Here is a 24,596-nt window from a genome sequence, read left to right as displayed (position 1 = left end):
AGTGGGTTGCCATTTCCTCCTCCAGGGGATCTTCCCAACCCAGGGACCGAACCTGGGTGTTCTGCATTGCAGGCAGATTCTTCAATGTCTGAGCCACCAGGGAAGCCCCCTCAGGAGCCCACATAGGACCCACACATAACATGGTACCAGCTCTTAGCCTGGACGGGCTGTTTCTCTTCCTCTTCATCTCCTCCAGGTGCTCACCCCCGCCCCCCCCCCACCCTGCCCCCCGCCCCCCAGCAACCAGGCTGCTCCAGGGAAGCCCAGCGCGGATCTATCTTGGTAGCAGCAAGCTGATAGAATAGATGATCATTTGGATTTCCACCAAAGACAGACTAGGGAATGAATCATTGCTTCACGGCAACATTCCCAGGAGGAAGCTTTTAAATAGCAAGGTCCACTAATGCATTTTAAATGATTTAGGGAAAAAACCTGACCCATAGACACTTAGGCCCAGGAAAGAACTTTGGAGGTCATCCAGGATGTCCAGTCCCCTCTGTGATACTCTCACTCACTGTTTGGAAACATGGCCAGCCTAGCGGCCCTGCACACTGCTGCCCCAAATCTAAAATGCCATTTCTAAACCTGTCTGATCATGACTTCAAACCTCCCGCTCCTCACTCTGAGACAGGCAGGCTCTACAGGCTCCAACTGCTGCCTCCACGTGAGCAAAGAATTATCTGGCCCAGCACATCAGTAATGCTGAGACTGAGAACCCCAGGACCAGTGCACCATTCCTGCCCTCCCTCCTTTCCCCACTGCCCCCTCCTAAGGGCTGGAGCAAGGACTCCTCAGATGGGTCAGTTTGGGAGAACTGGGCATCGAGAGCCCTTTCTGGACTTACCTCCCTGCACGTGCTACTCTCTGCCATGTGCTGAGCTTAGCCAGGCAGGCTCAGGCCCGCCCCTCCCCACAGGGAGGGCTGCAAGAGGGTACAAGTACATCGGCAAGCACCAGGGACCCCACTCCAAAGCCTGGCCTTCCAAACAGCTGTATGTGTAATGATGGTGGCTTTTAATCTCTATCTGTCTGAGCCCCACCTGTCTCCTCCCCTTCCCACCTTTCTTCCGCTTCACTAATCCTGAATATGAACAGGGAGGGAAGTGGGATGCTGTTCACTGGACCCTTTCAGACCCCAACAATCAATCTGGAAATCTGGCGTCATATTTGGTTCTTGCTTCCTCCTCATTTTTCACAACTTCTGGATCACTGAGTCAATCTGCTTCACGAATCTCTCTCAAAGCTGCCCAGTCTTTCCATCCACACTGTCAAGGTTCTGCCCCCCTTATCCTTCAGCTGACTAGCGGTAATACTTGTTAACTGCTCCCTGCTTACTCTCATCTTGCCCTGCTTGTAAGTCTCGGAGCTGATCATCACTCTTCAGGCTAATTCAGGGGACCCTGTACACAAGCAAACAGAGATATTTTTTTAATAGCAATTCTTATAACAAGTACTATATGAGGAATGAGTAGTATTAATAGTAACACCTACCTACCATTGGCTACGTACCAGGCACTGCTCCAGCCCCTTATGCGGATAATCTCCTTTAATCCTCATAGTAACCTTAGAAGGTAGGCACTGCTGTTGTCACTCTTTCACAGATGAGGAAACAAAGGCACAGAGAAGTTAAGTAACTTGCCCAAAGTCACACAGCCAGAATGTGGCAGAGCCAGGATCTATGTCCAAGCCAACTGGCTCCAGAATTGATGTCCTTGGACACTACACTAAATAATCTCTTTCACTAAACGGTCTTTCTCACTTGATCTTACACCAAGTGAGATGGGAACACACAGTGGAAGGAGCAAGCATCTGCCTGGGGCTGCCAAGGAAGGCCTAGGAGAGAGGCACTGAAGGACTGGCCAGAGGGACAAGGTGAAGAAAGCATTCCAGGCAGAGGAGCCAGCGTGTGCATGGCGGCCGAGCAGGGTCATGCAGCCCTAGGAGGCTCGGTGTGGCTGGGGTGGGACAGGTGCTGAGAAAGGGTGCAGCTAGGAGGTCACTGCAGACGGTGCCTGCAGCCATGAAATTAAAAGACGCTTACTCCTTGGAAGGAAAGTTATGACCAACCTAGATAGCATATTCAAAAGCAGAGACATTACTTTGCCAACAAAGGTCCGTCTAGTCAAGGCTATGGTTTTTCCTGTGGTCATGTATGGATATGAGAGTTGGACTGTGAAGAAGGCTGAGCGCCGAAGAATTGATGCTTTTGAACTGTGATGTTGGAGAAGACTCTTGAGAGTCCCTTGGACTGCAAGGAGATCCAACCAGTCCATTCTGAAGGAGATCAGCCCTGGGATTTCTTTGGAGGGAATGATGCTGAAGCTGAAACTCCAGTACTCTGGCCACCTCATGAGAAGAGTTGACTCATTGGAAAAGACTCTGCTGCTGGGAGGGATTAGGGGCAGGAGGAGAAGGGGACGACAGAAGATGAGATGGCTGGATGGCATCACTGACTCGATGGATGTGAGTCTGGGTGAACTCCGGGAGTTGGTGATGGACAGGGAGGTCTGGCGTGCTGCGATTCATGGGGTCTCAAAGAGTCGGACACGACTGAGCGACTGAACTGAACTGCGGAGGTTGGAAAAGGCTGTGGATGCCTCATGTACAGCAAAAGGGTTAGGGATGACCTTGCTGGAGAGACATGTTGGAAAGATGGCCTCAGTGGAGGGAAAGGCAGGGGCTGCCATTCAGTCACTCACTCAGTTATTCACTTCCTGGTCTCGTGTACCTCTGCCAAGCACTGTCCGAGCATTGAGAAAACAGCTGAGAACAAAGTAAAGTTCTTGCCCCAGCGGAGCATACATTCTAATGCCTCAGTCATTGGCATTTCTCCACACTGTCCCCTGTCCCCTCTTCTGCCTTGCCAGCCTGGAAGACAAAAGACAGCCCTTCTGCACCTCTATGTCCTATGCATCTTCCCTAGCACCATGAAAATATAAGGCTTCCTCTTCCTTCCCTCTACCTGGGGAGAGCTCCCGATGCTGCCTGAGGCTGCACTTACAGGAAAGAGACTTGGTCCTAGTCCAGAATGAGGCAGATGAAAACTCAGGGGACCCAGGCTGGGAGGCGCCAGAGAGACCAGCAGGCTAATGAAATGGTGTTTCTGCAAGTGCGAAGACAAGTGGAGTCTCCCAGCCTCACGCACAAGGCGCCATAGGTCCTTAATGAGTATTATTAACTGCTTGGACTTCCAGGTCTCTAAAATGGGAAATGAAATGAGATAATGCATGCCCAGTGCCTGGCAAACAAAGTCAGTACTTGGAAGGTAATGGCGACAGCAAGGATGCTATTGCTACTGATAAGTGTTTTTCGAATGAATGCACGCCTCTCAGGAGATGGAGTCCAGGCCCACCAGGTGCTCCCGTCCTGTGGTGGCTGCCAAACGTTCAGTGGAACTCACAGGGCTGTCAGACTTTGAGGCATAGACTGGCTTCTATTGCTGATTTGTCTAGGGACCCTGATAGAGTTCTTTGACTTTTTAAACACTGCTTTCCAAACGCAAAACCTCTCAGTTTATAGTCATATACACATCCAATCTTCAAGCATTTTGCAGATGTTAAGGGCCAGGTTAGAGATGATGCCTGAGGCATGGCTTCTGACCTCAAGGAGCTTACGGTCCACTAGGGACGAGACATGATACAGGGGTAGGCATTCAGAGTAGCAACAGGTAGAAAGAGCAGAGAGCCCATAGGAAGGAGGGTATTGAGGTGGTGGGGAGTGGGAAGGGCAGGCAGGAAAGGCCCCCTGGAAAAGAGGAATGATGCACTGGTCCAGGAGCTTTCAATCTCAGCGTTACTGACATGCTGGGCCAGATAATTCTTTGCTGTAGAGGGCTATCCTATCCACTGCCAGCCGCATCCCTGGCCTCTCCCCACTAGGTGCCAATAGCACCCCCCTTCCCTGGTTGGGGCAACCAAAAATGTGTCCAGGCATAGCCAGATACTGAGGGCAAGGGAGGCAAATTGCCCTTGGTTGAGAACCGGTGCCCTTGGCCAATGGAAGGTCCTCTGGATGGGAACCCAAAGAGGGAAAAATGAGTGCTCCCTCTAACTCATGACCCAGAGTGTGGGACCTCTAAATAGGCAGTGCTAGGAGGGCAGGTTGGGGTGACATCTGGTTCTCCAGACTTTGAGGAATCTGATGTCTTCTTTCTCATCTCGTCCTGCTTCTCCTGATTCAGCTAACTTAGCATTGTTTACCGCTCAGCTACACCACCCCACCTACCTGCATGGAAATGTTCTTCTCTTCCACGTGGCTAATCTAGATATCTTTGTCCCCCTTCCTCCACAGCACCCCTCCCCCTGTACTGCAAATGTTGACCAGCTTTCTCCCTGGGACCTGGGCACGGAGCACAGTCCCCAGCTCATGGAGCAGGGCAGCGGGGGTGGGGGGGCACACAGAAAGTGTCACTGTGGGTCAGTGAGCTCCCCAAGCTCTCCTCTGAGGAGCCTCAGTCCCAGGCACTCCTTAGGAGTCTCTGTGGGTCCCTGGTGGCCCAGCCCATGCAGGGTGGAGTGCTCCACGGCTGCTTCTCTTCCTCAAGCCTCTGCTCTCCTGCAGCTTCTGGGAAGGGCCTGTGCTCCCCACTGGTTCCCACATCTGAAGCATTCGGGGCTCTTGCTTTTGTAAGAGCTCAGCGCGGTGTCCTTGGCGCTTGCGATCATTCCAAAAAAACTGCTTGCCCTAAAAATTGCCCTGGAAGCCTCTCCCCACAGCTGGCTGACCCCACATCAGAGATCTAGGTTGCTTGGTTACCAGTTTTCAGACCCAATTCAGGGAAGTCCCGAGGCCGCAGAAAACTGAGTTTGGCTGCATGTGACCTGCAGCCAATGTCTAAAGACTGCCTAACCTTAAAGCTATCTGTGTGAACGGTGAGAAAAGAAGCAGTGAGCCTGGCCTCCGAGAGGCATTCCCTAGCTCACTTAACCCTTAAACCCACGGCACGTCATAGGATTCCCATGTTACAGACGAGGACACTTGAGATCAGAAAGGTGAAGGAACATGCTCGAGGTCGCCTGCTACTTTCTGGTGGGTCCAAGTCCAGCCCCCTGACTCTGCTCTTTATTTATTTATTTTTCTCTATCTCACTGAGGATTATTCAAGACATCTGCTTATGGAACATTTTTAAGAGATTATTACAAAGCAATTCTTCCCACTTCCTGAAACACAAGTCCTACCGCCTCTCACCCTTGTTAAGACCCCTCTCTGCTCCCTCCTCCCGCCTCCCCTGCAGGAACAGCCTGGGTGCTCACGCCCTGCGTCCTCTGCCCAAACTCTACCCTTGGTATTTATCCTCACCTTCCCTGGGCTGTGCTGCCCCTGGATCCTCCCATGGCACTTACATCAGTTACTACTTAACGCCACTCCTGCCTGGAGATACATAGAAGGTGCTTGATATACAGCATTCAAGAAAGCAAAAAACATTCAGTTCAACCCGCTTTTTAAAATTCTATTTTTAGCTTTTCTCCACGTTCTTCTAGAAGATTGAGATGTTCACAGTCGTGTGACAGGAGGTTTCTGAGCCAGCCATGTAAAATGTAGGGTCACCCTGCACCTGCTGGCCTTCTGCTCCAAGCAGTACCATCCTGCTCTGCTTTCTTCCCCAAACTCCATATCCTGCCTCCTCCTATGATACTCTCTGGCTAAATAGATTTTCCTGATAGACCTCAACAAGCTGGTGATGAATTCTGGTAGCAGAAACATTTTTCACTTCAACTCCAATTGCAGCTTACACTCCCATCTGGGGACCACGAATCTGGGGTAGTGGTTCTCAGTTCAGGCTGAGAATCTGGGTGCAGAACCATTAACATAATCAGGGGAGCTTCTAAAAATACAGTATGTGGCACCCGAGTCCTGCCCCAGACCAGTTATATCAGAAACTGGGGTAAAGGATCTGGGCAGCAACCTATCTCTAAAAACTCCCCACGTGAGTTGACTGGGCAGCTGGGGTTCCAGCTCATCAGTCTAGAACCTTACTTCTGAAAATGGAGTCTTGGGACCAGCAGCCTCGGCATCACCTGAAGGCTTGTTAGAATGCAGAATCTCAGGCCCCACCCCAGACCCACCAAATCAGAATCTGCATTTTACCATGACCCTCAGGTGATTTGTAAGCATGTTACAGTTTAAGAAGCACTGCTTTGGGGAAAGAACAGTTTCAAAATAACTGTGTAACAAGTTGCAAGCAGTTTCTGCTGATTCGCATTATCATTTGGACAGTCCTTCCTTCTTCCGTTTAACAAACGTTAAGTGCCTCCGAGTGCTCTATACCAGGATGGTTTGGGTTTGGGGAAACACACCGGCATGCTTATTCATCTTGGCTTGCAAATTCCTGCCCATACCCCATTTCCTCTAGGCTCTGGCCATTAATAATAACTGTCTATTGCCTACTAGGGAGAAGGCAATGGCAACCCACTCCAGTACTCTTGCCTGGAAAATCCCATGGATGGAGGAGCCTGGTAGGCTGCAGTCCATGGGGTTGATAGGAGTTGGACATGACTGAGCAGCTTCACTTTCACTTTTCAGTTTCATGTGTTGGAGAAGGCAATGGCAACCCACTCCAGTGTTCTTGCCTGGAGAATCCCAGAGACGGGGGGAGCCTGGTGGGCTGCTGTCTATGGGGCTGTACAGAGTCAGACATGACTGAAGCGACTTAGCAGCAGCAGCAGCAGCATTGCCTACTAGACCTGATGACATCCCCTGCCCCTGCCACCACTCCAGTTCCAACCTTTTCCTTCTTCTCAATTCTTTATCAAAATTAAAGTCAGAATCTCTCTTTGTCACTCACTATCAATTGTGGTAATTTGACTTTGAGCTGAAGACACCTAGTACTTCGAGTATCTAATGATCAATGAGCCTGCAGCCCTAGGATTGGTTTCAGAGTCTTAGATCTAGAAGCAGAGAAGTTTCTTAAACTAATCACTATAGTATATATGTATGGCTTATGGACCATAAATGTGTAGTTTATGGACCAGGACCATCAGAATCACGTGGGAGCTTATTCAAAATATAGATTCTTGGGCCCTCCTGCAGATTAATTGAATCAGAAACTGCATTTCATCAAGACTCGCAGGTGATTCATATAGTACCTATTAAAGTTTGAGACCTCTTTCAAAAGGACTTGTGCCCACTGTATACTGTCGTATTCAGTGCCCCTGACGCCGCAGCAGGCCACTGCTGACCCACGCCTCCACCATAGACTCCTGGACACACACAGGCACGTCTGGCTCAGCCTCTTGTGGGGACACTGCTCCTTTCTCCTGGGTCCTGGTGCACACAGGGTTTTGTTTGTGCCCTCCAAGAGTCTGTTTCCCTAATCCTGTGGAAGTCCTATAATCAATACCTCTGGCCTCCAGAGTCAAAGCTGGGGGTTCTCAGTCCCTTTGCCAGATCCCCAGGTTGGGAAATCTGTTGTGGGTCCTAGAACTTTCTTAACAGTGTGAGAATTTCTTTGGTATAATTGTTCTGCGGTTTGTGGGTCGTCTGCTCGGCAGGTCTATGGTGGGGCTAATGGTGACCTCCTCCAAGAGCTTCCTAAGTGATCAATGCAAAGAAATAGAGGAAAACAACAGAATGGGAAAGACTGGAGATCTCTTCAAGAAAATTAGAGATACCAAGGGAATATTTCATGCAAAGATGGGCACAATAAAGGACAGAAACTGTACAGACCTAACAGAAGCAGAAGATATTAAGAAGAAGTGGCAAGAATAAACAGAACTACAGAAAAAAAGATCTTAATAACCCAGATAACCATGATGGTGTGATCACTCACCTAGAACCAGACATCCTGGAGTGTGAAGAAAAGTGGACCTTGGAAAGCATCACTACAAACAAAGCTTGTGGAGGTGGTGGAATTCCAGTTGAGCTATTTCAAATCCTAAAAGATGATGCTGTGAAAGTGCTGCACTCAATATGCCAGCAAATTTGGAAAACTCAGCAGTGGCCACAGGACTGGAAAAGTCAGTTTTCTTCCAATCCCAAAGAAAGACAATGCCAAAAAATGTTCAAACTGCCTCACAGTTGCACTCATCTCACACGCTGGCAAAGTAATGCTCAAAATTCTCCAAACCAGGCTTCAATAGTTCATGAACTGAGAACTTCCAGATGTTCAAGCTGTATTTAGAAAAGGCAGAGGAACCAGATATCAAATTGCCGACATCTGTTGGACCATCAAAAAAGCAAGAGAGTTCCAGAAAAACATCTACTCCTGCTTTATTGACTACACCAAAGCCTTTGACTGTGTGGATCACAACAATATGGAAAATTCTTAAAGAGATGGGGATACCAGACCACCTTACCTGCCTCCTGAGAAATGTGTATGCAGGTCAAGAAGCAACAGTTAGAACTGGACATGGAACAACAGACTGGTTCCAAATTGGGAAAGGAGTACATCAAGGCTGTATATTGTCACCCTGCTTATTTAACTTATATCTGGAGTACATGATGCAAAATGCCAGGCTGGATGAAGCACAAGCTGGAATCAAGATTGCTGGGAGAAATATCAATAACCTCAAATATGCAGATGACACCACCCGTATGGCAGAAAGCAAAGAGGAACTAAAGAGCCTCTTGAGGAAGGTGAAAGAGGAGAGTAAAAAGGCTGGCTTAAAACTCAACATTCAGAAAACTAAGATCATGGCATCTGGTCCCATCATTTCATGGCAAAGATATGGGGAAACAATGGAAATAGTGAGAGACTTTATTTTCTGGGGCTCCAAAATTACTGCAGATGGTGACTGCAGCCATGAAATTAAAAGGCACTTGTTCCTTGGAAGAAAAGCTATGACCAACCTAGACAGCATATTAAAAAGCAGAGACATTACTTTGCCGACAAAGGTCCGTCTAGTCAAAGCTATGGTTTTTCCAGTAGTCATGTATGTATGTGGGAGTTGGAGCATAAAGAAAGCTGAGTGCCAAAGAATAGATGCATTTTTGAACTGCAGTGTTGGAAAAGACTTGTGAGTCCCTTGGACTGCAAGGAGATCAAACCAGTCAATCCTAAAGGAAGTCAGTCCTGAATATTTTGGCCACCTGATGCAAAGAACTGACTCCTTAGAAAAGACCCCAATGCTGGGAAAGATTGAAGGAAGGAGGAGAAGAGAACCACATGGGTGGATATCATCACTGACTCGATGGACATGAGTTTGAGCAAGCTCTGGGAGTTGGTGAAGGACAAGGAAGCCTGGCATGCTGCAGTCCATGGGGTTGCAAAGAGTCAGACACAACTGAGAACTGAACTGAAAGTTTGAGAAGTACTAAAGCCCTGGTATAGAACTGTGTTTCTCAAATTTTGCAAATTAGAACCATATAGGGAGCTTCTAAAGTTCTGATGCCCCCACTGCATCTTATGCCAAGTAAGTGAGAATACCTTGGGCTGAAGCCCAGGCATAAGTATTTTTTTATTATGGTAAAATATACATAACATAAAATTTACTGTTTTGGCCATTTGTAAGTATTTGATTCAGCGATATTAAATACACTCTTGTTGTCATGCAAACATCACTCCCATCCATCTCCAGAACTTTTCATCTTCCCAAACTGAAACTCCATAACCATTAAACACTAACTTCCCATTCCCCTCTCCTCCCAGCCCCTGGTAACCACCATCTACTTTCTGCCTCAATGAATTTGAGTATTCCATGTACTTCATATAAGTGGAATCATACGGTATTTGTCTTTTGTGACTGGCTTCTTTCACTCAGCATGATGTCTTCTAGGTTCATTCATGTTGTAGCATGTGTCAGGATTTCCTTCCTTGTTAAGGCATGTCATATTCCATTGTAGGTATTTGCCACACTTTGGACATGTAGATTGATGGACACTTGCTTGTGGCTATGGTGAATAATACAGTTACAAACTGGGGTATACAATTATCTGTTCAAGTCCCTTCTTTCGATTCTTTTGGGTATATACCCAGAAATGGAATTGCTAGATCACTTGGTAATTGTTTTTTGGACTTTTTTGAAGAACTGCTGCTGCACAGCAGTTTTCCACAGCAGCTGCACCATTTTACAGTCCCATCAGCAATGCATATGGGTCCCAATTTCTCCACATCCTCACCAACAATTGTTATTTTCTGGTTTTTTGATTATAGCCATTCTAATGGATGCAATGCTATGCTAAGTCACTTCAGTCATGTCCAACTCTGTGCGACCCCATAGACGGCAGCCCACCAGGCTCCCCTGTGCCTGGGATTCTCCAGGCAAGAACACTGGAGTGGCTTGCCATTTGTGTTATCTTATTGTGGGTTTGAGTTGCATTTCCCTGATGATTAGTGACATTGAGCATCTTCTTTTATACTTATTGACCAGTTGTGTATTTTCCTTGAAGAAATCTTTATTCAGGTCTTTTGAATTGGGATCTTTTGTTGTTGTTGAGTTACAGGAGTTCTTTATATATTCTGGATATTAATCCTTTATCACATATATGATTTGCAAATATTTTCTCCCATTCCATGGGTTGCCTTTTCACTCTATTGATAGCATCCTGTGATGCACAAAAGTTTTAAATTTGATGTAGTCCATTTAATCTGTTTTCTTCTGTTGCCTGTGCTTTTGGTGTCATAGCCAAGAAATTATTTTCAGACATGGGTATTTTTTAAAGCTCCTCAAGTGATTTCATTATACTGCTACGGTTGAGCAGTGTGTCTCAAACTTTAATATGCATTTAGACCACCTGAAATCTTGTTAAAATGCACATTTTGATTTATTAAGTCTGGGGTAGGGCCCATGACTCTGCATATCTAAGAAACTCCTAGCTGATGCTTATGCTACTGGTCTGGGGACCACTGAGCAGCCAGGGTATAGAGGAGCATTTCAGTGATTTCCTTCATCTGAGGCCTGAGATAGAGGGGGAATATTTGCCAGGCTTTTTCCTAAGTTTCCCACTATACCTCTTCCCCAACAGGCCCTCAGCTGACCCTCTAACTTTCAACTGGTGCTGAGCAGCCCTGGTGGGTACACTAAGCGCCTTTGGCATAGCAGAAAAATTAAAAATAAAGGACCTGTTCCCCCCACTCCACTCTCAGCCCACCCCCTAGGGAGACCATCCACTGGTCTGCCTCTGCTCAATGCATTCACTTCCACGCTAATGATGGCCAGTTCCTGTCTGGCCTTGGCCCCTGTAAGGAAACCGCTATAGAGCTCTGCTGAAAAGCTGTTTGGCTCAAAATATATTTATTAATAATATGCTCAGAAAGGAAAACCACACAGGTTGGTCTGAAGTTTATGGAAAAAGCTGGGGAGAAAAACTGCCAAAGGCCTGCTTCTAAAAAAAATTAATTAATCCATCATAGAATTTTAGAGCCAGAAAGGACCTTTAGAGATCTACTCCCAAACCCTCATTCTGGAGAAGGAAGCTGGCACCCAGTGAGGCTATGACTTGCTCAAGGCCATCAAGCAAAATAGAGGTCAGCCCATAGGTGTGTTATTTCTTTTCAATCTAGCTTTAGGTTGTGTGTGTGCTAAGGCACTTCAGTTGTGTCCGACTCTTTGCAATCTCATGGCCTGTAGCCCGCCAGGCTCCTCTGTCCATGAGGATTCTCCGGGCAAGAATACTGGAGTGGGTTGCCATTCCCTTCTACAGGGGATCTTCCTGACCCAGGGATCGAACCTGGTTCTCTTATGTCTCCTGCATTGGCAGTTGAGTTCTTTACCCACTGAACCACCTGGAAAGCCCAGGTTTAGGTTATTTATATGGAAATGGATAACACAGAGTAGCTACTTCTTTCAGATGGCTCCTTTAATTAAAGCTTTTACTTTTCAAAAAAAGATAAATCAAGAGGCTGGATTTTTGCCCTTCATGGCCTTCATTAGAAAATCTCTACCTGATGTTTATATGACCCTAATAGGACCCTTATACGACCTACCACTCCCTGGTGGCAGTGACCCAAATTTCAGGCACAGTGCTAGGAGGAACTTAAGATCTTCTAGAAGGCATGCTCAGTACTGCTTTTCCTTCCATGTCCATTGCAAATGTTGTAAGCTGTTCACAGTACTCTTTCAAGCCACTGCCAATCAGTTTGGCTGTCAAGCTGAAATTCATTTGCCACCCCTACACTAGAGTTCATACCTTGAAAAGCCCTGTGACCTTCAGATCCACCCTACATTTCAACATGTTTATACTGGTTATTAAATACTCTTTAGCTTCTCATTACCCCACCCCACCCCAGCTGCTCATTAATCCAATTATGAGTTCCTTTATCCAACCAAACTTCTTGCCAAGATGGGGTCTCTCGGAGTGATGTGTTTGTCTTTGGTGATTAGACAGCGCAGTAGATGATGCTGTCATGTTCAGACATCTCTGTAATTGGGACTGACCTCACTCTGATAGTGCAACACCCAGCATGTGCCCTCTGAACACGGTTCAAGAACTTCCTTCCCAGGAAGGCTCACCGAGGTTAGTTTCTACGCTGCAGTTGGAGCCCTGCCCCTGTGTCTATCTTCAGCCTCTCCAGTGAGGCATTAGAGGGGCTTCTGAATCACATTTAGCTCTGAAGACAGTGCCTGGGCCTTTCCTTTTGATCTCTTGGTTCCGAACTGGAGAAAGCTCCTATGCTGGCAGGAGTGTGTGTCTCCATCTGGGGAGTCTGTCTTCAGATCCTCTCTTCATTAAGACATCAGCCTCACTCAGCCTTGCTCTTGGCTGCCAGACACACTGACAAGCCAGCAGGAAAAGCTCCATCAGGAAGAGGTGTGCCGCCCTCTGAAGGCTTTGCCTGGGGGACTGGACCTGGGCAGACTTCGTAGGACTTGGTCCCAGGGGAGCCTTTGGAACACTCTGTGAGCTCTGACTCTAAGCCTGCAGGCAGCATCTCAGGGTGGTGCTGTCTCTAGTGTTCTAAGTGTCTTCATTGCTCACGCAAGGAGAGGGTGGAGTCCTTCCACTTCCTTGGCCATTCTCATTCGTCTCCTGGGTGGCTGCCGCCAGCTCCCATAGCCCCAGGCTGTTTGGCAACACCCTGAGTTATGTTAGAAATATAATAATGAATTATACAATGGATTATACATAATTAATTTATAATAAAACACACACAATGGTTTAATTTCTCCGAGTGAATGATGTGCTGCCCGCCAGTTCCTGCTGGGATGCATTCCATAACTGACTGCTTCCTGGTCTGGAGGCGACGGCCAGTGGCCCTAGGGAGGGACCTTGGCAGGGGAACCTTCCAAGTCACAGATTCTGTCTGGGCTACCTCTGGGTCAGTCCCACACAAGGATAATCCTTTACTTTCTCTGCTGTTGTGGATGTGGACCCTCAAGGGGGTCTTACCTGTCCCTGGATCATCTGAGATCTGTTATTTTCTTCTTTCTCCCAGAGCATGAAAGATGCATGTGTATTTCTCCTTCCCTTCCTTCCTTCCCTCCCGAATATGTGTCGAGTGTCTCTTATGTGCCAGACACTGTCCTTGGCTTGATGTGCATCCATGAACAAAACAGACAACGAACCTTGCCCTGGTGGAGCTTATGTTCTAGCTGAGGGAGACAGACACTAAATAATAAAACATGATGAATGAGGAACTCATCTGGCATGTTATACAGTGATAGATGCTGTAGAAAACGAAAAGGCAGAGGAGCATAAGGGTGACCTCAGTGATGGGGGCAGCTCACAGTTTGAAAGAGCATAGCCAGGATGGGTCTTGTGGAGAAGTGGTAGCCTAGGGTTTGCCAAGCCCTCCAGGAAGCGGGAAGAAAGGCACTTCCATGCCAACCTGGGATTCGATTTTCCTGGGCCGCTTTCCATCAGTAACGTTTGTAACTTCTGGTTTCAGATGTTCCAGGTGTTTCTATTCCTGCTGCTGCTGTGGTTTCTGCCCCTGACTGAGGGGTCCCAGGGGGCTGAACCCATGTTCACGGCAGTCACCAACTCAGTCCTGCCTCCTGACTATGACAGCAACCCCACCCAGCTCAACTACGGAGTGGCAGTGACTGATGTGGATCGTGATGGGGACTTTGAGATCGTTGTGGCTGGGTAAGTGCCTCTTACCTTGAGTTTGACAGATATATCAGTCAGCTTTTGCTACAATAGGGCCGGATAACAAATAACGCCAAGAACCCAATGGCTGGCAAGAACACACATTCTCACTCACATCGGTCTTGGCTGGGCTCAGCTGGGGTCTGGTAGGCTGCATCCTTGCCCTTTTGCTGTAGCAGTGAATTGGGATGGAGGGTAGACTGGAAGAAAGCGATTTGATCCACAGGCTTTCCAGAGAGAAGATTTGAATGCTGTGCTTCAAGGCATTCTGTTCATATTTCAACTGCCTTAATTATACCAGTGTTACTTCTTTACCAATGAGACTGTAGAATCTCTATATGGGAGGGGCTTGAGGGTAGCAGTTATGATAGAGGGGGATGCTCAAAGCTGCCTTTGCATGGCATTTTACACAAGATTAAGAAATCATTAATTGCCTGTTTCAGAGAAGGGAGAAATATGGGGGTGAAGAGGGATGGCTAAAATCCCTCTAAACCATGCCTTGGTACCTCTGCTCCCTTCTCTCCTGAGAAGCAACACTGTGTAGCAAGAAAAGATTTGTGTTCATGCCCTAGATCTACAGCTTTCTAGTTGCGTGACCTTGAGTGAGTCCCTTGTGCCCTGAGATTCAGATGTATCATCTGCAAAAATGGGGATAGCAATGCGCTTCCTTGTCCTGTTAAAAGCTTTAACAGGCTATTGCACCTGACAGTTCATTGTAAGTTCTGCCAGTTGCCATTAATAATCATTATTTATGGAGCACAGATATGTGCCAGACACCGTGCTAAGCCTTTCACATACACTGTCTTATCCTCCTGACAACACTATGAAGTGAATAGACAAGAAGAGGAAATTACGGTTCAGAGACAGTGAGTGACTTGCCCTCCATCAAGTAAATAGTAAGAGGATGAGTCAGGATTTGAACCCCAAGGCTCCGTAACTATAGAGCTGCTTAAGTACATTGTACAAAGTTTAGTTATCACTTCAAAAATCAGCCAATCAATAAAAACACGACAGGGGCCTGTCAACCTCATTCTGGAAAGCCGGAGTTTTTATGGCCGCACTGAACAAAGTAAATGGCAAGTAACATTATTTGTAGCCGTTGCATGTAACAGTATAAAGTGTTGACTTTGGAACCAGAAAACCTGGTTTTAATCCTGTCCCATCCAATAATTGTGTTCCATGTGCAAATTACTTAAAGTGGGGAAAGCTCCACCTTCCTCATCTGTAAAATGGGTATGTTGAAATCTACCCCCGCCTACCACACATGGTGAGGATCAGTGGTAATGACGTATAGACAAGATACTTTGTAAGTGCATTTCTTCCTTTTTTTATTCTACCCCCAAAAGAGTAGAAATTCCTAGATTCTAGGTTCTCCTGGAAGTCTAGATTAGTGGCTGACAAACAGAACTTTCTATGATGATGTAGAAGTTCTATGTTGGTTCTGTCCAATATAGTGTCCACGGGCATGAGACTGTTGAGCACTTGAAATGTGGCTGCTGTGACCAAGGAACTGGACTTTATTTCATTGTAACAGCACAGCTCTGGGACATCAGAAGGAAAAACTAGAGAGCAGAATGTGATAGAAAAAACGGAAACGGTTGTAATGATCCCCTTATTACCAGATCCCCTTATTACCTGTGCAGGGTTGGGGCCAGGCAGCTTGTCTGTGTTCAGGTCTGTGGCTGTCCAGTGACTGTCTAAATCCAAAAAAAGTCTTCTTGGCCAAATCCCGCCAACTGCAGCCTGTGCCCACTGCACCAGGGTCTCTGGGTGAGGGGCTGTGAGGCACTCCTGAGATGTTCTGGTTGGTCCTGCCTCCTGCCAGGTGACACCAGCCTCCCTCTGTAGGCACTGGGAGCCAACAGAGGACAAAGAACAGTGAGGCAACTTCCCTGCTTCCCATCCTTCCCTCCTCTGGGGCCCCTACAAGTTACTGTGATGAGCAGGCTCTCCTTTCATCTTGGATGGTGGGCCACCACCTCAGATTTCCATCCCATCCAACCCTTTGAGGTGCAGGGGATGGTTACTGCATCTCCTGAGCATCCTGCTTTTTGCTTTCCCAGTGCTGGGCATTCGCTTCATCTTCTCTTTCTTTTATTTTTTTAAAATAATTTTTAAAATTTATTTATGTGTTTGTTTTTTATTTTGCTGGGACTTCACTGCTGTGTGGGCTTCTCCGTAGTTGTGATAAGTAGGGCCTACTCTCTAGTTGCAGGGCATGGACTCCTGTGGCTTCTCTTGTTGCAGACCATGGACTTCAGGGTGTGCAAGCTTCAGTGGCTGCAGCATGTGAGCTCAGTGGTTGCAGCTCCCAGACCCTAGAACAGGGGCTCAATAGTTGTGGTACACAGGCTTAGCTGCTTCTCAGTATGTGGTATCTTCCTGGACTAGGGATTGAACCCTTCGTGTCTCCTGCACTGGCAGGCAGATTCTTTACCACTGAGCCACCAGGGAAGCCCTCCCCCCTCCTTTATACTTATTTGTCTGGTCTTAGTTGTGGCATGCAGGACCTTAAGTGCGGCACTTGGGCTTCTCTCCAAGTGTGACACGTGGGCTTTGTTGCCCTGCAGAATGTGGGATCTTAGTTCCCTGACCAGGGATCAAACCCACATCCCCTGCACTGGACGAAGGATTCTTAACCACTGGACCACCAGGGAAGTCCCTCATCCTCCTTTCCAATGAAGCTTTTTTCACTTTCTGTTCCAAGGAACTCAATAAATTTACTTTTGTGTCTTCTACGGTAGAGAAGCTAGATCATCTTTCATAGGCAGTTTAGAGTAGATGTCCAAACATCTACACAGGAAGCTTGCTGCTTCCTGTGGGGCCTGCAGCACTTTGGAGTCAAACTCCAGAAAAGCAACCCAGACCATCCTGAATCAACCATAATTCAGGGAAAGATTGAGCCAGGCGGCTCCTAACTGAGAAAGTTTGGATTGCTGGGTGTTCTAAAAGATGATATTGGCTCACCCCTAGCAAAGGGCTTCCCAGGTGGCATTAGTGGTAAAGAACCCACCTGCCAATGAGAATCCACATAAGAAATGCAGATTCAATCCCTAGGTCGGGAAGATCCCTTAGAGTAGGGCCTGGCAACCCACTCCAGTATTCTTGCCTGGAGAATCCCATGGACAGAGGTGGCTGAAGGGCTATAATCCATAGGGTTGCAAAGAGTCAGACAAGACTGAAGCAACTTAGCACGCATGCATGCACCCCCAGCAAAAAAGAAAAGTTGCACAGAGGGCAGGATGGCGAAATTGGGCAGCCTCCCAGCTCTAGGTCAGGCCTTCTTTGTGGCTGTTATGAAGCACTGTGAATTCTCAGAGCGTCAGAAAGACACGTTCTAATTTAAGTACCAAAATACATTCCAAAGGCAAATTATAACTTTTTATTATCTTCAGCTCAGGATGATTTGTCACTGTCTTTCTTCTTTGGGCTGGATAACCAGGAGTTGACTATACAGACATATTTAAATCAGAACCTTGGGAGGTCATTCGGTCCACCCCTTGCCTTCCAGTAAGGTCACACCTATGGGTTTTGGAGGCTCCATTTATTTAAAGCCTTTCAAGGGAATGTGTGCAAACTTTTCATAATCCAGCTGAATAACTTATGTTAAAAAATCTTTCTGATTAATCTCAACCCATCATATTTGAGCTTAGTAAGCCATTTCTTTTAACTTTTGCCTTGCTATTATTACCTTTGAAGATATAAACCAAGTAAGTGGTCACTACCCTTTCAGATAATGACAGCTAGGATCATTGCTCGGCCTTTCATGCCCTGTGGACTCCTTGGCAGTATTTCTGATTTTGACTTTTATTCAGTTCCATCCACCCTACACCCATATTTGGAGTTTCCCTGGTGACTCAGGCAGTAAAGAATCTGCCTGTAATGTGGGAGACCTGGGTTCATCCCTGGGTCATTTGGGAAGATACCCTGGGTCGTTTGGGAAGATACCCTGGGGAAGGGAATGGCTACCAACTCCAGTATTCTTGCCTGGAGAATTCCATGGACAGAGAAGCCTGGTGTGCTACAGTCCATAGGGTCAGAAAGAGTCAGACACGACTGAGCGACTAACACATACCAGTATTTAACTCTGTTTCCTTCTCTGTTTGATGGTAGAGGCTGTTTAGGAATCACATAGAGGGAATTGAAACTTTAAAAAATGGAATGTGAATGCCTTTACGTGGGCACCTGGGGTCCAGCTCCTGAGAGGCCCACTCTCTATTATCGTATAGACCTTTCCATTAGCCGGCCCCTGAAGGCATCTGCGTTTCAACCCCTGGGATAATGGCCAGCTCTTCAGTTTATAAGACGCGCTGTACTTGAACTTGGCTTGGATTTGTTGACCTTGTAGCGTGTCTGATTCCAGCCCTGTTGCTTTGAGTATTTACTCTTTGAATAGGTTTGTTTTGTTTTGCTTTCTTGGTATCCTCATTCTGAGTATTGATGGCATTGATTTTGAACATGTTGCGGGTGAGTTTGTGTTGTATTTCAGAGTCCTACGTTAATTGTGATGGAAGGCGTGTGCTTTCATCCGACCCTGGGAGGAGCAGACAGTGACCGCCCTTTGTTCTGCGGGGATGGGGGAGGGAGAGGGACGGCTCTGCTCCTCCGCCACAGCTGGGCGAGTGCCTCCGCATGTGGAGGGTTTATCTGTTAACCGGCAGGTGCGTGATTGCGGGTCTGCCTACAGTCTCTTCCCTGCGGGGTGAGGGGAGGATTTGATCACCCCCGGAGACGTTGGTGCACGAACAGACCATTGAAGATCTTCGAGATGAGTTCCCTGGGTAAATAAAAAACCCGGTGGCTCCTCCTTTTCTCAGTGGAACTAAACACCCAATCTACAGTCTCATGCAATCTGGAACAGAATCCCTGTTGGTGTCAATCTTACACAATTCCTTCAGAGGAGCTTTTGCTTCCTGGGATATCCCCAGAGGTCTGAGATAAACCCTCTACACTGTCAGTTTCCAAGAAGTTTTCCCCAAATGGAAAGATTGCAGTGGTTGTAAAATTTAAATTACGATTTAGATCAGTTTTTATACACAAAGAGCATCCACTTGATAAAACCTTAGTGCATTCCTCACACTCGGAAGGGTTTCATTTAAAGGGATGCTACATATTGTAAACCAGCGTTTCATTTTTTCTTAATTTTGTAACTATGTCAGAAGACTTTTAAAATTTACTAAAATTAATTGAATTACTTAAAAGGCAAACTGATTCAATTACCAAATTAGTCATAATAATACGAGAGATATTTTTGCCATTATAAGTAATAAGAACAATGATAAAGAATGATATATTTATCTATGATTTAACCAAAGCAGCATTTATGGATTTTATTACAAGCATCTATAGATATATGTGGTATCTATAGGTGGCGTCATCGACTCAATGGACATGCTACTGCTGCTACTGCTAAGTCACTTCAGTCATGTCCGACTCTGTGCGACCCCATAGATGGCAGCCCAACAGGCTCCCCCGTCCCTGGGATTCTCCAGGCAAGAACACTGGAGTGGGTTGCCATTGCCTTCTCCAATGCATGAAAGTGAAAAGTGAAAGTGAAGTCGCTCAGTCGAGTCCGACTCTTAGCGACCCCATGGACTGCAGCTTACCAGGCTCCTCCGTCCATGGGATTTTCCAGGCAAGAGTACTGGAGTGGGGTGCCGTTTCCTTCTCCACAATGGACATGAGTTTGGGCAAATTTGAGAAGTGACAGACAGGGAAGCCTGCTGTTCTGCAGTCCATGGGGTCACAAAGAGTTGGATACAACTTAGTGACTGAACAACAACAGCAACAACAGATGTATATAGTATGTGCAGATAGATGTAATAGATAGATGTCGTATTCATATACGTATATTAGATGTATGTAATAAGTATAAATATATATTGTACATATACATATATATATACACACATACTTTTAACAAAATAGGAAAAATACTTTTGAAATTTTAACCTTAACTTTTATGAAATATAATGTAATAGATTTGATCATCAGTTTTGACAACCTGAAGTGTTAGATTATTTCAGTTTCTTTTTAAGTTTAAGATACATTTTACATTTTGATAGCATGAATATGTTTTCTTGCAAAAGAATCCATGCAATATAGATAAAGAAAAATTCCATCTTTATCAACCTCCCATCCCTATTCCAAGCTCATCCCAGTTCTCTTCCAGAATAGCAATTGTTTCCAGGTTGATGCTTATACTTATGGAAATTTCTGTTACATACATATATTTTAAAAATATATAATTTTGAAGGGTATCAAACTTTTGTTTCAAAACTTGCTTTTCTTCAGTGTGTAAATATTCTTTGTTCTAACATGTGGATCTAACTTAATTTTTTTAACTTACTTTGTGGGGATGTACCACATTTGTTTTGCCACTCCTGAAGTGATATTTAAGCTGTCTGTAATCTGTGACCATTGCAGACAATGCTGTACTGCACATCCTTGCACACATATGCAGATATTTCTCTGGGATAGATAGCAAGAAGTGGAAATGCTGGGAGTAATATGTACATTTTAAATCTTAATGAATATTGTTTCCAATCTCAATCTTTTCCTGTGTATTCATAGCCTAGAAATAAAAGGTGATTTGGGGGATTGTGATTTCAATAGCTGTTCAAACACCTACTATGTGGACTGCCACATAGGTTCCAGGGTCTGAACTTTATCAATTTAGATGTAATAAAGAAGGGGGGGAAGTCCTATTCTACATCTTTAAAAGAAGCTGCTGCTGTTAAAAATTGGATTGAGGAACTTCAATACTCTGATTCAAACTGCTAAAAAGACTCCTCTAAAACTTTCTCTGCAAAAATATATTTCTTAAATGGGTCACCCTTAACCCTAAGATTCATTGTCATCAGTATCATGGAAGAATGATTGCAGGGTGCCAGCTCTTCTGCTATGGTTAAGCATGGACTGCCCTTGATTTTGAATACTAATAAGGCATAAGCTGGAGCAGGAGCCAGGACTTTAAAACCCACTCTTAAAACTTCTATGAAAAGGTTACTCAGCAGTGCATGGCAGGTTTTCCAGAGATGTCTCAGTGCTATAAATGAACTTCCTTCTCCTCAGTCCTGGGTGGCCAGAAGCAATGGGCAAAAATTCCGCTCTCTACTCCAAGCACAGACTCTCCTGACAGCTTAGAGGACTGAGGCCCTTACTGTGTTACAGTGGCCACACATACACACAGAGTAAGGTGTCAGAAGGTGTGGTAGACAGAATAATGACCTTCCAAAGATACCCACGGCTTAAACCCCAGAACCAATGAACATGCACAGCAAAAGGGACTCTGCAGAGGTGATCAAGTTAAGGACCTTGAGATAGGGACATTATTCTGGATTATCTGAGTGGGCCCAATGTAACCACAGTCCTTAACGTGAAAAAAGGAAGGCAGAAGAGGAGGTCCTAGTGATCCGATGTGAGAGAGACTCAACCCACCATTTCTGGCTTTGAGAGAGGGGCCTGGAGTCAAGGAATGTGAGTGGCCTCTGGAAGCTGGGAAAAGTAAGGAAAGAGATTTACCCCTAGAGCTTCTTGAGGGGAATGCAGTTCTGCCAACACTCTCATTGCAGCACAGACCAGTGTTGGAACATAGGCAAGTGTCAGATAATCAGTTTGTATTGTTTTATGCCACTGCATTTGTGGGGGGTTGTTACAGCAACAAAGGGAAACTAACATTAGTACATTAGGTAAAGGTCAGGTGCGTGTGTGCTCAGTCGTGTCTGCCTCTTTGCAACCCCATGGACTGTAGCCTGCCAGGCTCCTCTGTCCATAGCATTCTCCAGGCAAGAATACTGGAGTGGATTGCAATTTCCGGCTCTGGGGGATCTTCCCAACTCAGGAATTGAACTCGAATCTCTTGTGTGTCCTGCATTGGAAAGTGGATTCTTTACCACTGCTGCACCTGCGAAGTCAAAGGTCAGGGGCTTGGTGATATTTCTCAGAGAGGTAATGGCCATCACCTATGAACATTTTAATAGTATTGTTTTACTAATTTCACAGCAATAAGAGAAGTATACCACCCACAAACATATTATTTAGAAGAATAAGAGAACATACTTAAAGAGCTATATCACCAACAAAAGTATTATTTCTATTCAGTGACAGTTCCCTAAGAACAGGTCCCTAAAACCACACTTGGTTCCTGGGTGACCCTCCACCCACCACATTAACTCAACCTGCACCTCACCATTTGACTCCCAGTCGCATGAGTGGTTGGAAGTTGAGAGAGGGATTCAGAGCTTTTAAAGATCTCACTGTCCTTGGAGACAGACACACTCACTTCAGTGAGTCATAGGTGACTTGTATCCCCAGGGAAATGCAAACGTTCCAGGAGGTTGGAGCAGGTGGAGAGTCCTTCCCAATGAGAATCACAGAGATGGCATTTGGATGGTGGCAAGAAGGATAGGTTAGGTCTGTCTAACAAGGGTGCAAAGGCCTCTCTGGGTCTAAGAGAACCTCAGGCTTATTTGGGTTTTGTTGTTTATTTGTTTTCAACTTTTTTTTTTTTGAAGCATTCTGACAAAAAAAACTGATTTTCACAGAGTATTGAAGAGTATTTATAAAAAGCTGCTCCAAAATAGTAATATAATTAAGACACTAAAACTGCCTCTGCTGAAAACGGCAAAGCTACTTTTAGTCTGAATTTTTCATCCATTCAGAAAGTGGATATATGCCCTGTCTCCAGTCACTTTCCTTTAATTTCTCTTCTAGTCTTTTTTTTAAAGTGGTAGGGTGGTTGGAAGGTCTTCCTTGCCCCCTGGGTCCCACACCAGACTCCCCAACGTGCAGGCCTATAGTAGGCTAGAGCCCAGACCAACCCTCCTCCCCACCCTTTCAGCCCTTAGGCCTTTTCCCCCAGCTCCCTAGCCTCCCCCATCCCCCTCCTCCCCAAAACTCAACTCACACCTCTCTCTGGAACAAGTGCCCTTTGCACTCCCAGAATCACTTCCTCTAAGGGGGTCCGATCTGATCCCTGCCTCCCTCTCTTGTGTTTTTCCTCACGCACCCCTTCTCACCAGTCCTACTGACCTGGTGAGTCATTTTCTTTCAAGAATGATGTGGTTATGACTTCATTTTCCTTGTGAGGAATCAGTTGCTTTTCAAAACATTCAAGGATGTGAAGAAGCTAAAAGCAGACATTCCCTGCTTCCGATTTTTACATGTGCTCCCCTTGTTTGCAGACTAAAGTTGTCAAGGGGCGGAGGGAGGAAGCAACTTATGTCTTGTATTTTACTTACATCATCTCGTTTTAAACCATCACAGCAGCCCCTATGATATGTAGCATTTAATTGAGTCTAACTCACATATTTTTTCACATTTTTTATTGAGGTATAGTTGATATACAATGTTATGTTAGTTTTGGGTCTACAACACAGTGATTCAAAATTTTTATAGATTATACTGTTGATAGTTATTATAAAGTACTGGCTGCATTCCCTGTGCTATACAACATATCCCTGTAGCTTATTTATTTTATATATAGTAGTCTTTGCCTCTTAATCCCCTACCCCTAGTGACTTTTACATCTCTAAAATTGGGATGCGACCTAAAATTGGCAGCTTGCATTTAATGGGCAGGGTTTTTTTTTTCCTAGAGGTACATAAAAAAATAATGTCTTATCGTTGATGATATTTTGGATTTCATGAAAACACTGTAGATAGTGTCAACCCCACTTTGCAGATGAGGAAACTGAGACCCAGAGATTTGCTGAGAGCCACAGAGACAGTGAAAGGTGGGAATTGTTATTCTATTGGGTTGGCCAAAAATTTCATTCAGGTTTTTCCATACAAATGAACTTTTTGGCCAACCCAATATATGTGCCCGTTAAATTGTTTGTTAATTGTGTTATTCAGATCATAATGGTAGTTTATTTCTTTCTGTAGTTCTTTGTTGGTATGTATATGTTGGGGCTACTTTAGTAGATGCAGTTTTTTATTTTTTTTAATTGAGATATAATTGACATATATCATTATATTAGTTTCAGGTTTACAAATCAAATGTAATGATTTGATATTCATATATATTGCAACATCTTAAGAATTCTTATATTTTCCTGATGATAGAAGCCATTATCATTATGAAGACCTCACCCATGACTTCCCTGGTGGCTCAGTCAGTAAAGAATCTGCCTGCAATGTGAGAGACCTGGGTTTGATCCCTGGATTGGGAAGATCCCTTGGAGGAGGGCATGAAAACCTACTCCAGTATTCTTGCCTGGAGAATCCCCAAGGACAGAGGAGCTTGGCCGGCTGTAGTTCATGGGGTCACAAAGAGTCAGCCACAACCAAGCGACTAAGCACAGCACACAGCAGCACCCATCACGAATTGTGCTTTTTGGCCTGATGTTATTGTAGCCTGATATTATATCTTTATTTTGCTAGTATTTGCCAGGGATATCTTTTTTCATAGTTATACTTTGAACTGTCCAAAGTCCTTATGTTTTATATGTTTCTTATATGCAACAAAAGTGTAAGTTATGTTTTTTCCAACCGTTGAACCATGTGTGACCTGTTGCCAATGAGATTAGTCTGTTCCATTTAATGACAACATTAATGTGTTTAAACTTGTTTTTATTATTTTTTTAACTTTCAAGTTTTGAAGGCTTCTTTCTTTTCCTTTGTTGC

At 45.4% G+C, this 24,596-nt stretch overlaps 1 protein-coding gene across 3 annotated transcripts in view; it reads left to right on the top strand.

Annotated features, from left to right (window-relative positions):
• Positions 1 to 24,596, top strand: part of CRTAC1 (cartilage acidic protein 1) — a 151,938-nt gene that overhangs the window by 7,643 nt on the left and 119,699 nt on the right. For all 3 annotated transcript variants that reach the window (XM_070780608.1, XM_070780609.1, XM_070780607.1), the window contains exon 2: positions 13,766 to 13,965. In XM_070780608.1, coding sequence (XP_070636709.1) covers positions 13,766 to 13,965 — 200 coding nt within the window. The remainder of the gene's footprint in view (positions 1 to 13,765; positions 13,966 to 24,596) is intronic.

The sequence above is a fragment of the Bos indicus genome, chromosome 26 (genome assembly GCF_029378745.1).
Source record: "Bos indicus isolate NIAB-ARS_2022 breed Sahiwal x Tharparkar chromosome 26, NIAB-ARS_B.indTharparkar_mat_pri_1.0, whole genome shotgun sequence".
NCBI classification, from domain to species: Eukaryota; Metazoa; Chordata; class Mammalia; order Artiodactyla; family Bovidae; genus Bos; species Bos indicus.
The sequence above is the reverse complement of the archived record's forward strand: the minus strand, read 5'-3'. Positions and strand labels throughout refer to the sequence as shown.